At 40.3% G+C, this 14,994-nt stretch overlaps 2 protein-coding genes across 5 annotated transcripts in view; one reads left to right on the forward strand and one right to left on the reverse strand.

The window, feature by feature from the left end:
- Nucleotides 1-2,736: 2,736 nt before the first annotated feature.
- On the reverse strand, nt 2,737-5,858 carry fgf20a (fibroblast growth factor 20a). Its single transcript, XM_041982241.1, has 3 exons — nt 4,920-5,858; nt 4,066-4,169; nt 2,737-3,900 (listed from the first exon to the last, which is right to left on the reverse strand). The coding sequence occupies exons 1-3, from the start codon at nt 5,251-5,253 to the stop codon at nt 3,655-3,657; spliced, it is 684 nt and encodes a 227-aa protein (XP_041838175.1). The 5' UTR covers nt 5,254-5,858; the 3' UTR covers nt 2,737-3,654.
- Nucleotides 5,859-9,731: 3,873 nt separating this feature from the next.
- LOC121637857 (calcium uptake protein 3, mitochondrial-like) overlaps nt 9,732-14,994 on the forward strand; it is a 37,373-nt gene continuing 32,110 nt past the window's right edge. For 2 of the 4 annotated variants that reach the window (XM_041982187.1, XM_041982188.1), the window contains exon 1: nt 9,736-10,082. In XM_041982187.1, coding sequence (XP_041838121.1) covers nt 9,819-10,082 — 264 coding nt within the window. In that variant the 5' untranslated portion in view covers nt 9,736-9,818. Of the gene's footprint in view, nt 10,083-14,994 lie in introns of all 4 variants that reach the window. The other 2 variants (XM_041982189.1, XM_041982186.1) reach the window with 2 other exon arrangements.

Raw genomic sequence — 14,994 nt, forward strand, 5'->3', positions numbered from 1 at the left:
TGCCTATGCAACAGGGCCAATATGAAATGAAACGCTCTGTAATCTTATCTGCAACATGTTGCCAACCCGATCAACCAGTATGCTGGCTCCAACCAATACATGACAACATCTCCTTGATGTGAAACGCAGCTGTACGGACAAATCTCACAGGGGTGCGCTTTCCAGGATCTCACCAACATTGGTCAGATGTTGATGGCTGACAGGCAGCACAGAGTCCTCCCTCAGTAAGGTCAGGCTTTGTTGAGCCTCTTTTTGTTCCCATCCTAAGTGCACGGGGGTCCTGTGAGTGTCACAATGAGGGGGTTCAAGTAATGAGTACTCAAATAACCCAACAGAGTCTATAAGAGCACTTAGTCTGCATGAAGTAGATTGAAGGTTGCCACACATTATGTATGTGTGTGTGCATGTGTGTGTGTGTGTGTGTGGGGGGGGGGGGGGGGGGGTCTTAAAATATACAGGGTCTTCAAGTAATTCTATTCCCGTGTGAAGAGGACTTAAGATGCGCTAATTTAATTCTAAGTAACTGAGCTCTCATAACTAATAATAATATGTAATGGTTACAGATATCACCATTCATCCATCACATTTCCTTGTGTTGCATTGCCATCTCACAATTTACAACCACACAATTTAGACATGTGGACAACTGCAACATAACAAAAAAAACTGGTGGGGTGAGCAGACACACAAAACAATATGATCATAGCACAAAGCATGCCATTTGCACTGTTTGTGTTATTTTGCCTGTCAAGCTCTCAGTTGTCCTACAGGTCCTCCATTCAACCTGATCAAAGGCTGTTTGTTCATTTTCATAAAGAACAGCCCCTGCAACCTGTATGAGGGAAATATGGCATTTTCACTTTGGAACTTACTCTATTTTTTGTCTTTCCTTTAATAAGCCACAAAGTCTTTATAAGGAAGAAAAAAGGAAAGAGAATCGTTCACTTTCATGCACTTATGATTATGTGTCTTCAGTTTTGGGACACATGTCCATTACAAGAATGACTAGTTTAGGGTTACAATTCCAAAACACTCACAGATATTAATTAAGGCTGTTGAAAAATTAGAAGCATTACTGAACATGAGTGCCTTTAGTTGTTTAGCTTTGAAGTCGATGGCATTCAAATAGCCTCTTAATGAATTAGGTCTGTAATTTTCTTCAGCAATCATAATACAATGGAAAGCCCTGGAATTAAGGAAAATGTTTCTATAACTGCTTTACTACAGTCAAGATAAAGAAGAGGACATTACAATCCCCCAGTCACTAGAAACGAAAACTGTTCGCCAAGAACAGTTTTCAGGTGGGTTTAATTGCAAATGCCTAATCCTTTTTAGGCTGGTATTCTGCTAGCTGTGAGCCCAGGCAATGAAGTTGTTTGCTCTCGGCTCACCATGCTCTTTGCCACATGTGCTGCAGTGACATCTTGCCTCATCAGTCCCAGATAGTATCAAACTAAGACATGACACATTGACTAAAGTCAGTGGAAATTAAGCTCTTCTCACAAATTATTTAGTGTAATTTTTCTTCTCCTTTGCCATTACATATACTACTCTCCATCTATTTTGAGAAACCCGAAAATATACAACAGATGTATTTAGCTCCATGTAACATCACAATTCAAAGGTGACAATGTATTCTTAGTGTGTTGTTATTTGCTTGGCATCATCCATCTGAATTGAAGGGAACCATTGAATTGAAAAATGAGTAAGCCTTCAAAATGTACATTTTTCTAATCTTAACTATGAAATTTTAATTCCAAACCCAAACCATTTCCTTGTGAGAATGTGGTTAAAAAAAATTAAAGGACTGTGAAAAATTTGCCTACAATGGTTGTCAAACTGGGATCTCCAATATGGGAGTTGGTGGATGAATGCCTACAACCACCTCAATTACTTCTTCATGAGTGCTTGTGGTCAAATCAGCAATGTCAAACATGTACATTGTCATGTAGCAAGATCTTTTAAAACCATATCATCACATAACGAGATGTGAGCTGCATGTGTTTATGTTGTCATTAAAAGTTTTTTGCCTTTATTGTATTTTATATAAGGGCAGATATAGCTATCATGTCTTCTGTCACATTATTGGGCTTCTCTATCAGTGACCAGGGTTTCTGATGGCATCCAAGTTTTTCAAAAACACAACGTGGATAGCAAACTATCCCTATATATATATATATATATATATATATATATATATATATATATATATATATATATATATATATATATATATATATATATATATATATATATGTATATATATATGTATAGTACACAATTAAAAACTGGTTCTGTTGAAGAAGACTTGTTGAGTCTGATGAAAAAGTACCCAAGTGATACTACTGGCTTGGGTGTGAAGCAAGGTTAATTCAGGTTGCATTATAAGAAAATTTAAGATACAATCTTTGACACATCGTTCTGCAACACTGTGACTCAATAATTTACTCAGAACAGTAATTAAGAGCTGTGTGGTTGAGGAGAATCGGTTTCATCACTAACCCAGCTGACTAATTTCACAGATTGAATCCTAAAGCTGTAATCTGGTTCCCTCTATGAATACAAAGTCAAGGAAAGCTCAAGAAAAAGCCTCCTTCAACAAACTTTAGCAACACAAAATAGCAGATTAATAAACACAAACAATTTCATTGCTGGTTCTTGATACTTTTTTTTATTTGACCTCATACTTGTAAAAATATATTCTCAAAATAAATAAATATATGAAATAAATATACTGTATGGCCAAAGAAAAAAAAACTCATAAATAAGAATAAAATCTGTCAAAATGTTTGTAAAGGTGTCTGTGGGTCCCATGCACGTTGCTCGACTGCAGTCAATTGGACAGCAGCTGAATTCCTTCAGTGGGTATCAAAATGAGTCTCTAGTGTTTCAACAGAACACAAAGTATTCCACCACAGGAGACTACAATAGAAGTCATTATGAAACTCCTTCTTCTCTTCTTCCTTGAGTACTTTGCTGAAGAGTCAGAATCTCTGAGCAGCATCTATTTTTGTCCAAGAGCTCTTTCTCAAAACAAGCAAGGCTGCTTTCCAGTGCATGAAACTACCTTTATCTACGTACCAGCAACATGTTTTAGTGGATTGTGTAAGTTAATGAAATGTATACTTAGCAGCCTCATTAATGTTTGAGTGAAATAAAAAGGCCTACTGATAGTAGTGTAACTGACAAGACTCATCAGCCACAGCAGTAAAAAGCTACTAGCAGCCAGGGGTTAATCTCATCTAATCCTCATATGTTTCCATTTGAACATGCAGTCTGGACCAGCACGTATTTGGGGTTCATTTGTTAAAACAAAAGAAATCCAGAAATCATCCATTTGGCCACAGAGGCCTTTGCATAGGCCACCAAAAGGGCAATATTCAAAGCCCAAAGTTTCCGTTTCTCTGATGGGTCTCTACATCTTCCACAAAAAGATTCTTGGTACTGTTAAAACTCCAAGACCTGTTTACTTTTTCACTCCTTCCTCCATTCCAGCAGGGTGGAGTGCTGACTTGGTGCAATTTCGACAATCCTGTTTTGTCCAGATCAAAAAGATCCTGTATCTCCCTTAAGAAGGTGGATGATATTAGGTGCCCTTGATTCGCCTTTTAGCTCAGACCAGCTTTTTGATATGGTCAAGGGACTCCTTTGGTCTCAGCTCTGGCCCAGTATGTCTCTGTACAGGTCTGGGACTCTATCTGGGTCTACGGGCCTCGGTAGGAAGTGAGTGAACCTCTGATGTCGTCTTGACCTCGTCCCATCTCGAGATGTCCCATCTTTGTTCAATGCAACAAAGTAGAACGCCCCTTTTTCACCATGTCGGTAGATGTTTGAAGAGTAGGTGTTGTACCAGTTTTCCTCAAATTGCTCCCTGAAAACACACTCTGCTGACAGCTTTTCCTGCAAAACAGAAAGACAAGCAGACAAAGAAATATGAGGTTTATGGTGCAAAAAGTGCCCCCTACTGGCTATAAGCATCCATACTGGTCACAAAAAGTACCTATACAACATGAAATTTATGTGAAAATGTGTATGTTAAATGTATGTTCATAAGGGTATCCTTACTGATCCGTACAGCTCTCCCTTGCTGTTCATGGCGAGGTAAAGGCCACTGTCCACCCCTCTGATGCTGACAAGTCCCACAGCAAGACTGATGAACTCCAGAATACCTGCACACACATTAATCACATTCACATTTGAACACAAAAATATTTAAGTCAATATAATTATTATATATAATATGAAATTAGTCTTTTCAGATCATTTATACAAACACATCAAATTTCATCTTTGCATTCAATAACCGCAAAGTACCACTCTACACTGTATAGGGACCAGGTGTGACTCTTGGGATGCAAAACTGGAGCTCTTACATCAAAAACTGAAATGGGCTGAACTGAGAACTGAAAATGCAACAACCTGAAAGCTGCAGTAAAGAATCTCTGGTCTACTTTGGATGTGTCACGAACTGGGGCTGTATTTCTGATGAGCTGGTGTAATCTAACCTAGAAAAAGATAGTAGAAATATGTAAACATAAAACATTCTAACTGTTGTCCGACTTGGAGAAATCTGTCTTAAAATGCCATTTTCTTTTCCTTTCTTTTCTTTTCTTTTCTTTTTTTTTTTTTTTTTTTTTTTTTGCAAGTAGCCTAATCAAAAGATCATGGCTTTACAAGCTACGATGGTCATAGGGATGAGAGCGATTGTCCTTTTTGTGATTTAAAATCTATTGACCTTCTATTTTTCTTTTATTATCACTATTATTCATGTTTTTGTTTAATACTACTAGATCACAGATAAATTGATCTGATTTTTAGATCTATGAATGTAAAGCCTCCAGGATACTTCTACTACTAGTTGGTTAAACGGCAACAACACCATACCACTGAAAATACCCTAACTGTGAATGGGTCTGTACCGAATCTGCTGTGGTCTTTCCTGGTGCCCTGCACCATGCCGTCGGGGTGGATCTCCAGGTGGAAGCCAGTCCTGCAGTACAGCTGCCTCCGCCTCAGAATCCCTTTTAAGTGGCTGAGATCCGCCAGGCTTCGGGACAGCCTCTCCGCGGACACCAGGTGCTCCCGCTCTTGCCCCTGTCCTCCCATCATCAGACCGGTTACAGAGTTGTAGTCCACAGCTCCGGCTGGGGTAAGAACAAAATGAGAGCCGACGGGAGCCGGAGCGGCACCCGCAGCCCCAAAGCTGTCCAAAAATCCGTTGGTGAAGCTCCCAACCTCGGCCGCTGGCCCCATCACAGTAAAAACACCCGATCCTGCTTGCAGCAGGAGATCCAGGTCGAGGTCCAAGAGATGAGCAAAGAGCCTCTGTATAGCCTAAGCGAGCGAACGAGGGTGAGCCCGTGAAGCGATGGAAAAGAAAAGTTAAATGTGCGAGCAGAGAATATCCCCAGTGAGTGCGTGTTTTGGCGCACCGTTTATTAGATTGCCATCTAATTGCGATTAAATTCTTGTGTTTTTGTTTTAATATATATGGGAGCTGTGTCGCCGGTTGCAGCACTCCGTCTCCCTTCCTCTCTTCCCCTCTGCTATTTATCCTTCTCTCTCCTCCTCACGGGATACTCCCCTTTTGCTCTGGTCAGGGTTTCCTCTCGCTGTCTCCTGCTGAATTCACTTCGGCTTATTTTTTTATCTATTTTTTGCTGTACTCTCCGTTTCCCTGCAGCAACTGCAGTGTAAAGCTCGCTGATACAAGTGCGCCTCGTTCCACAACTATATAATGTATTGCCTCATGTTCACCATGAGTTGCCTTTTAAATGCGCCCCAGTCTCCTCCTTCATGGCAAATTTCTGCTCTCCTCCATCCCTCCGCTCGTTGCTCTGCTGTCTCACCTTTGATGTTCAGTTTCAGCGCTGACAGCACAGGGACTCTGAGAGGAAATTAAAACTAATAAAAATTAGACTGACAGGCTTATTTTCCCGTAGCTGAAATCCCCTCCAGCAACACGACTTTTCTGATGCTGAAATGGACAGATTCGCAGTGCTTGTGGGCACTTAAGCGGTGCATATGAATGATCTGTGTGCTCGTTTGAGGTTCGCAGGGGGGAGTGCTACAACTTGTGTGCGCTATAAACAGACTCGGTAGAGAAAAGAAAGTGTAAAGGCTGTGTCAAACAGCATGAAAGTGACATCGCCACTATCCTAAACGCTTTACAACCCCGCGGCTCGATGTCGAAGTGACTCAGGTGCAGCCAGAAACAGAGGAAAACCCCCATTTGCGTAATTTTCGCACCCGGCTGTTGATTTATTGCTCCCGTTTTGTGTGACTCTGCCGCACGTTTACAGCGCCCGCACAGACACACACTGGCTCTGGTCTGCACACACAATCGTACACATTCACCCACACACACCTGTGCAAACGACATCACTTGACTGTCAATCCCCTCATTGATCTTTTCATGATGCTTTGAACGGCGCAGGAGCCCATATATCCTTAATTGTGGTTTTAAAAGGCGAATCAAAGACACTCAATCTTCAAAGCGCAGGGATCTTGTAAGGCGATCAGGCAAAAACAACCAGAGTACACCTGTTTGAACTGCAAACTTAGAAAATACCCCGACACCTGACACTGAAGAACTTCGGGAGGAGACATAAACTGCATGAAAAGGCATATTTTGGCTATTTCTTAAAACTTTATCCATATTTACGCAACATGCAGTAGCCTACAGACATGGGTCACTTAGCCACAAGAAAAATAAATAGCAGCAAACTAACTTGGCATTTGCAACGTTTAGAATGTTCGTTTCATTGTCTTACTAAACGGAAAGCAGCTCATGATTATTTTCTTCTATTTATTTATTTTATGAAAACCTGGTGCAGGGACTCCTATATGCCATTGATTTCGGCAGCTATAAAAACACTCTCATAGACGTAACCACACGCGCCCACGCAGCTTCCCTTACACGCAACACCCCTCTCCTGGGAGTCCCGTTGATAAATGAGTTGCAGGAGCAAAGGTGTGTACGCGTGCGTGTGGTCGAGGAGCATGGATCATTTTTTTTTTTTACCCATGCCCATTTCTGCAGCATGACAAAAACACATTAATATATTTTATGCATGCCTCTACTCGTGCACGAGAGAGAAAGGGCGTAACGCGGCAAGAGTCCCTCTCCCTCACTCGCTCGGTTCATTAGTATTAATGACAACATGCACACTCTCACAAAAAGAACTTTTTTAAAGGAGACATGGATCGATCGGAATTGCCTCAGGCTGATCAGATGTATTGGATATCGACCTGGCCTCAATGAAGTCTTCAACGCCACATCCTCACACTCAGTCACAAGTGAGCAGCTCCCAGGGTCACGTGATCTGCTTTAAATTATAATATATATGTTTTCTGCTCTGTTTGTGGCCACAGAGAGAAGTCAGGCATGTAGCGACCACAGCATGAGGAGGAGGGTGATGATGATGAGGAGGAGGAGAAAGGGACCCTCAGGGTTATACCCCTACCCCCACACATGCACGCACGCACACAGACACACACAAAGAAATCACAGCCTATAATCGAATACAATGGTAATGGAATAACTGAAAACGTAGCCTAGAGGTTATTAATGCAAGTTTTCTCCTAACTAGGGTCTGAGGAACTCCAGGGGTCCTATAGGCAGAATTGAGAGGGCCCTTTAAACAGGAATTTCATTCCATGATCTCTTGTTTAGTTATTTAAAAAGCAGATGGAACTGTTATTGCATTTTAATAAGTTTTATGTGCCTGTAACCGTCTCAGTTTGATAAAAGAAACATTATCAAATGAGTGTATGCACAATCTATATATCGATTAAATTGTGATAATTTGATATCAGCCATGATGAGCTTAATTTTATATGAAATACGAAAACAACCTACAGCTACCCATCAGAAAATTTTGTTTTCATAAAAAACTGTGATACTATCCTATTTTGGATTATGCACAAATCAGAAAACAAAAGAACAAATAAAGAGTTTATTTTATTGTTAGAGTTTATCATTCTCAATTTTTTAAAGTGCTTAATTTAACCAAGAGGTTTTGATAGTCATTGTTTGATCTGTTTTCATCTAAACAGTAGAGTGATCCTCTGTGCTTCATGTGTGAACAGGTGACAGGACCAACCTTCAGACTTCTCCCCTTTATTCTGTCAGCATCAAAGTCACCAGAAAAGCCCCATCAAGTTAACATTAGTCCAACATGTGAAGACTTAAATGAAGAGTTCATCTTTGATATTTGTTTGATATCTGCTCTCCATTGGCTGCTTTGATCCTCACTTACTACTAGAAATCTGATACCAATGCTGACCTTCAATGAAAAGCGAAGACATGGCAAATGTTGAACTCATTGGTCATTCATCGTTTTCTGCCATGTAAACTGAGACGTCTTTCATGTGAACTCCAGCCTTTAGTCATAACCACTTTTTTAAGATACTGAAGATAACATTAAGTTGCTTTGCTCTTTTCTCTGACTTTTTATTGTATGTTTTTAAAAGTACACAGTCAGAAAGTAACTTTATACAATTGCCCATTACTTAACTGATTTCAGAGTTGCAGCTGTCAGTTTCCATATTGGCATCATCAATGTGATTCCCAGAAACACTATTTGCCAAACTTTTTGCATATGTCAGCAGTGTGCAGTGAACCCTTGAATAATTTAAGGAAACTAGAGAAGTGGAGTATAAAGAAGACTGACTGTTAAAAAATATCTACAACAGCATTTGAATGTAATGTCTTTAATAATCAGTTGATTTATCTATTGTTCACTGAAGCCTCATCAGAAATGGCCTCCATGAAAGAGTGGCTAAAAATCAGTGTCATTAGAACTTATGGAGAAATACATCCTCCACAACTCCAATAAAGCTACTTAAGAACCTTAGTGAAGAAAGACAATGTGCTTCTTGCTCCAATAGAATATGTGCCAGCCTCACTACTACTCCTGCAGATCAGTTTACAACAAAAAAAATAAATAAAATAAAACAAACTTAGCAACTATAAATAAAAACACAGCAACAGTAATAACATACTTTTAGAAGACTGTGATAGTGGCCTAAGCATAGTTTCCAACATAAATAATAAATAAAATAAATAAAATATAGATATAAACTGACAACAGCAACGTTAAACTCATGTAATATTTGGATAATAGTACAAACATGGCGATCACACACTTAGAAATTTTTATTTGTTCTTAAAGCTGCCCCCCGTTTTTTCCCCCATTAAAAAGATATTATTTCATAACAGTCAAGACAGGGACATACTTACCAATCAGTCATCAGCCTTTATTGTTTTAGTGATATTAATAATATTAAGTTTATCTAAGAAATGACAAAGTTCTTTAATTTTTGCATCAGTTCATATTATTCTTAACGTGTTTATCTGGTTGCCCACTGTCTTTCACAGAATGGTTAAACTCCTTTCTACATCCATTTACTGACCTGTTTCCAATTAAATGTGGATCCCTTTTTTTTTTTTAAATTGACTGTAGACGAAACTTTTATGTGTTTCTGGTATTAGTTTCAAACTAGGCTTCTATTTCTGTGTATTTTGGTTATGTTATGCGTTTAATCCCGTGGCTATTAGTCAAAGTCAAAATCTTATCCAAACAAACGTATGTACCAGTTCTGCCCTTACATGTTTACACTAAACTCCTAACTGAATCAGATAAATGACTCACTTTCACTCACTTAAACATCATCCTTCCCTGTGAGCTTTGCTTTGTAGCTTCGCCAGCAACACTGTCCGCACATCTCGCGATGAAACCTATGAAACGCGATAGTTTTTGAGCTGCCCTGAAACTTACAATCACAGCAGCACAGCAGCAGCACCAACTGCAACAATGGCAGCTTTCCGTAGAGTGGCAGCACTGGCCGGCAGGCTAAACCTGTGGTCGGGGACAAGAAGCGAGCTAATCGTTGGTCAAACGGCTAATGTAGCCAGGACACGGAGATGCCTGGCAGTCGGGATGTGCGTTGCAGCGGGAGGCGCCATGGCACTTTACTTCTACAAAGATATGACGAGCGGCACAGGCAGGAAGAGGATTAGGAGGGACAGCATCAACGGGTTGCTGCCGTCCATCCCGACCGTCGCGGCCAAAGAGAGAGTGAGTGGCAAGGAATAAAAGCTGTTTGGCTTTAGTGACACGTAGCAAGGTGGTGGGTCGCTGTTTCAGAATGTTTTTTGTTGACATAGGGGCCTTTGGAATCAAAACGACTTGTCGGTGAAGGAGGGAAAAGGCACACAGCGTTGAGTATTTTCATGTTTCTCCACCAAGATTAGACCCATATAAATGAGCCAACGTCTGTTCTATAGTCGTGCTGTCGCTTCCTTTTCCTTCAATTTTTCCTCTCTCTCTCTCTCGGCTAAACTGCTGTCACTTATTTCCCTCACGCCCAGTGGAAACAGTTTGCTCACTGTTTGGCTGCAGGACGACATGCGCGCGCAGATGCAGAGATGGCGCTCTCCGCTTTTGCTGGTGCTGAAATTGCCACACGCTGAATATGTTGTCACACGGGCAGTTGTGTGCAGGGACAGCTTAAACTACACAGCTGCAAAGATATGTCCGCTATATTATGCCACAAATAAAACTCATGCATTGCGGGTTAGTAAAGATACACCAGAATCAATATAATGATGCTCCAAAAGTATTATCGTGCAACATGAGTATCACAAAAAATGACAATAATAATATTAGTGTAATCATTAAACCATTCACATATATGCATTATGTTTATTAAAAGATGAAAACCAGTTACAAAACTGTAGTTCCCTGTTACTGAATTGTTAATATTAGAGAATTATTTATTAGTTAAGAAATATCACCAATTCAAATTAGAAAAATTCTCATTGAAGTTGTTAAGTACACAGAGTGGAAATGCAATTACTGTTTACTGCCTGCAAAATGTGAAATAGAGTAGAAATATAAGAAAGTCATATAATGTGAAATTGTTTAGGTAGATTTATGCTACTTTTAGAAGTAACACTTAAATAACCACAGTTTAAAAATGATAAATTACATGCAGGTTTCTGCTCAGACAGTGCACATACGAATGCCTTTGCATAGAATTCTTCAGATTGTGCACACATTTGAGCCACACCTGGGAAGCCAGAGAAAGACTGATGGATAAACTAATAGCTAAACCAAATGATGTCAAGTGTGTGATCATTATTACCACCCCTGAAGACATGTGTTATTCCATTTCTAAAACAAACTGTTGATTTCTAAGTGCCACTGAAAACACTGGTTTTGTATTAGAAAAACATAAGATCTGTTGAATTAACTCATTTAGTTTATTATTTAGTTTACATCAGGACTCTGACTAATAATAAATTAATTTAGTACTCTGCTATCTGGTGGTGAACTTACCAAACAAAATAGTTCTCAAAGCTTAATATAGTCATTGCAATCAAGTTTTTTTCTGGATCACAGTCTATTTAATAGATTTTAATTATATTTGATCAATTTCTAAAGAAAAAATAACGCATATTGGTGCAGTACAAATTATCAAGGATAAATGAGTAAATGCAAATAAAGATCTGTTGACAAAAGTTGGTGACTATAAAGCAAAGCAGAGTGAGGGTGTGGAAGGACGGGGGGAGGGGTTGATGGTGCCCTGGTTACTGGGTGGTGCGGCTGGAACATCGGGGTGGGTGCTGGCCCACACCGGGTGGTTGTCTGGGGGGGACCTGGTGCCTCTGGGCTGTTTGGGCCCTGGGCCCTTTGCTCTGGCCGCCCTGGATGGCCTGTGCCGTTGGCGGCTGCCGATCTTGAAAATTAAAAAATAATTAAGAGTAAGAGAAAGATGGAGGCACAACATGCAGCACAGATTTGATTTTTAAGCAGCTGTTATATTACTTTTTTTTTCCTCAAATAATCTGCTGGCCTAAGTTAAATAAATTAGTTTTGAAAAATTACTTTGTGTTTGTTTTGTATTTCGTACAACATTGTAGCCAAATTAAATTATAAGGATATTAATGGGAAAATTTTTTAGAATGTTCTTTTACAAAAGTAACTAAAAGTTACTTTTAACAGTAACCCATTACTTCTTGATGTAAGTAATCAACAAAGTAGCTGAGTTACTTTTTGAATGAAGTAAGTAGTAACTGTAACTAGTTACTTTTTTCAGTAACTAACACAACACTGCTATTAAGGCATTGGCATGTTGTGATTGTTGCTAAGCAACAACCAAGATGATGATGCCATTTACAGTTTCAACAGGTTAAACAGGTGAACTGCATCAGCATACAGTGTGGACTGAAACACAGCCAAAATGTCATAACTGGGAATAGAATCATTCCTTTTCTGAAACATGTCCATGACATCTTAAAGTGGCCACAGACTCCAGAAATGTCACAATTCTTATGCTTTTAGTCCTCAAAACTGATCTAAACACAGTTTAGATTCAAGGCTCTGGATTGGGGTGGTTTAGGTAAGACAAAGACAGATGTTTTTCTTTCAGCCTTGGTGATTGTGTTTGGTCTTCAGCCCATTTCATATTGTGGAGAACCCCAGAGATCCATTGTTTGGCTAATATTCTCCATTATACAGTATGATTAACTTCATTGTCTCAGAGGGAAATCAGTCTTGGACATCAGTGCTACATCATTTGGCAATTTTTATTAAATGTACAGAAATGACAAACAGGAAACAATAGTATTCCAGTGCCCTATAATAAGTAATGAAGTATAAGCAGTATATAATATAGTAATGAAGATATTTTTCTGATTTAATTTAATTTTAAATTCAGCAGTTCAGTGTCCTAACTCACTGTTTGTCTCAAAAAAAAAAAAAAAAAAAAAAACTTGGATGGCTATGAACTTCTTCGGGTTTTTTTATGTGAATAATAAACATCCTGATCTAAAAACCCTGTGGAGCCTGTAATGCCTTCCATATGGATCTGGATGACCATGAATTTCTGTGCAAGTAATATTTAGAAAGCCTGTGTGTGATATTGTATGGTAATTTTCAATAAAAGAAACAACTGCTTAAGTGTAGAAAATTATTTAAACTGAGGCTTTTATCCAAGACCGAATCCTTTTTGTATTCAGCTACTTTGAAGGGGTGATGCATGTTTTTAAAGACACATTATGGAACTTTAGCAAATTGTCTAAGTATCGTGCCCCCTAACGACTTCTAAGTCAGCATCCACCTTGGATCCTACCTTGACTCTGAAAACTCCAGCCAGTAAAAGTGAGCTTGATATTCAAAGCGTTTATTGTCACCTGCACAGTAAGGAAACAGGTTTCCCTGTACAGTGAAATTCTTACTTTGCCGTCCACACTGAATGCCATAAATATTCAAAGTATATAGAAAAGACTAATTTAAGAAGAGCATGCAAAAGAGTAAACATAAAATATAAACTGTAGGTAAAATATAAGTAAAGTAATCTATGTACATAATGTGCAGCGTGCTACATAAACTGTGCAACATTCAGCATTGAATGATTAATTGTGCAAAAAAAGAACTGTCATGAGATAGACGGTATGATACATGTGCAAATACTGAATAATAATAATAAGGTGCATTGATAATGTAAACAGTCAGTATGTGTAAATGTTACAGTCCGTTGTTAGAGACTCCAGTCTGCTGTTAGCTGTTAAGGAGTCTGATGGCTGAGGGAAAGAAAGAGTTTCTGAGTCTGCTAGTCCTGCATTTCATACTCCTGTACCTCCGGCCTGAGGGGAGGAGAGTGAACAGTCCATGTTGAGGGTGGGTGGGGTCTTTGATGATGGAGGCAGCTCTCCTGAGGACTCTGCGCTGGTAGATGCTCTGCAGAGAGGGAAGGGGAGTCCTGGTGATCTTAGATGCAGTCTTCACCACTCTCTGCAGGCGTTTGCGCTCCGTGACAGTAGAGCTGCCGTACCACACGGTGATGCAGCTGGTCAGGATTGACTCAACGAGGCAGCTGTAGAAGTTGCTGAGGATCTTCGGTGACATGCCGAACTTCCTCAGCCTCCTCAGGAAGTACAGCCGCTGCTGAGCCTTCATCACCAGCTGTGTGGTGTTAAGTGTCCAGGTGAGGTCCTCGCTGATGTGGACCCCCAGATATTTGAAGCTGCTCACCCTCTCCACTTCCAGCCCACGGATAAGCAGTGGATGATGAGTGTTCCTCTCCTTCCTCATGTCCACTATCATCTCCTTGGTCTTGTCTGTGTTGAGGGTGAGATTGTTGTCCTCACACCACGTCACCAGAGAGGCCACCTCCCTCCTGTAGGCTGCTTCGTCCCCACCTGTGATGTGTCCTATCACAGCGGTGTTGTCTGCAAACTTCAGGATGATGTTGTCCTTGTGGGAGGCTGCATAGTCGTGAGAGAACAGGGTGTAGAGGATGGGACTGAGAACACACCCCTGTGGTGTGCCAACGTTTGTGATGATACTGGCTGAGGTTCTGTTCCCTATCATGACAGACTGAGGCCTGCCAGTCAGAAAGTCCAGAAGCCAGTCACAGAGGATGGGACGTAGTCTGAGGGAGAACAGTTTGTGGGTGAGCTTGTGAGGGATGACCGTATTGAATGCAGAGCTGTAGTCAATAAAGAGCATCCTGATGTAGGAGTCTTTATTCTGCAGGTGTGAGAGGGAGATGTGCAGTGCAGCGGCAATGGCATCTGAGGTGGACCTGTTGGGCCGGTAGGCGTACTGCAGGGGGTCCAGTGTGACCAGTAGGCAGCTCTGAATGTGAGTCAGCATCACTCTCTCGAAGCACTTCATAATGATTGAAAGAAATATCGACCCTTGTCTTATTTCTTGCTCTGTTCCTTTCGATCATTTGTTTACTGTCTTCCTTCAATCATGTCTTCTTGCATTTCTTTTCCTAATCAGCCTGTGTTTATATCTGGCTGCGGATGTGTGATACAGTGTGTAAAGCAAAACTCAGCTGAAACGTTATGTGGCATCCCAGAAGCAAGAGTTGTGAAGTGCGGTTTATCAGGCTCTGGACGCTGTGGGGCAGCAACGGCTCCAGAAATGAGTATAATAAATGTTACTGTGCCATCAAACAAGTCAGAAATGAGTTTTG

This window comes from Melanotaenia boesemani, chromosome 4 (assembly GCF_017639745.1).
Source record: "Melanotaenia boesemani isolate fMelBoe1 chromosome 4, fMelBoe1.pri, whole genome shotgun sequence".
Classification (NCBI taxonomy): domain Eukaryota; kingdom Metazoa; phylum Chordata; class Actinopteri; order Atheriniformes; family Melanotaeniidae; genus Melanotaenia; species Melanotaenia boesemani.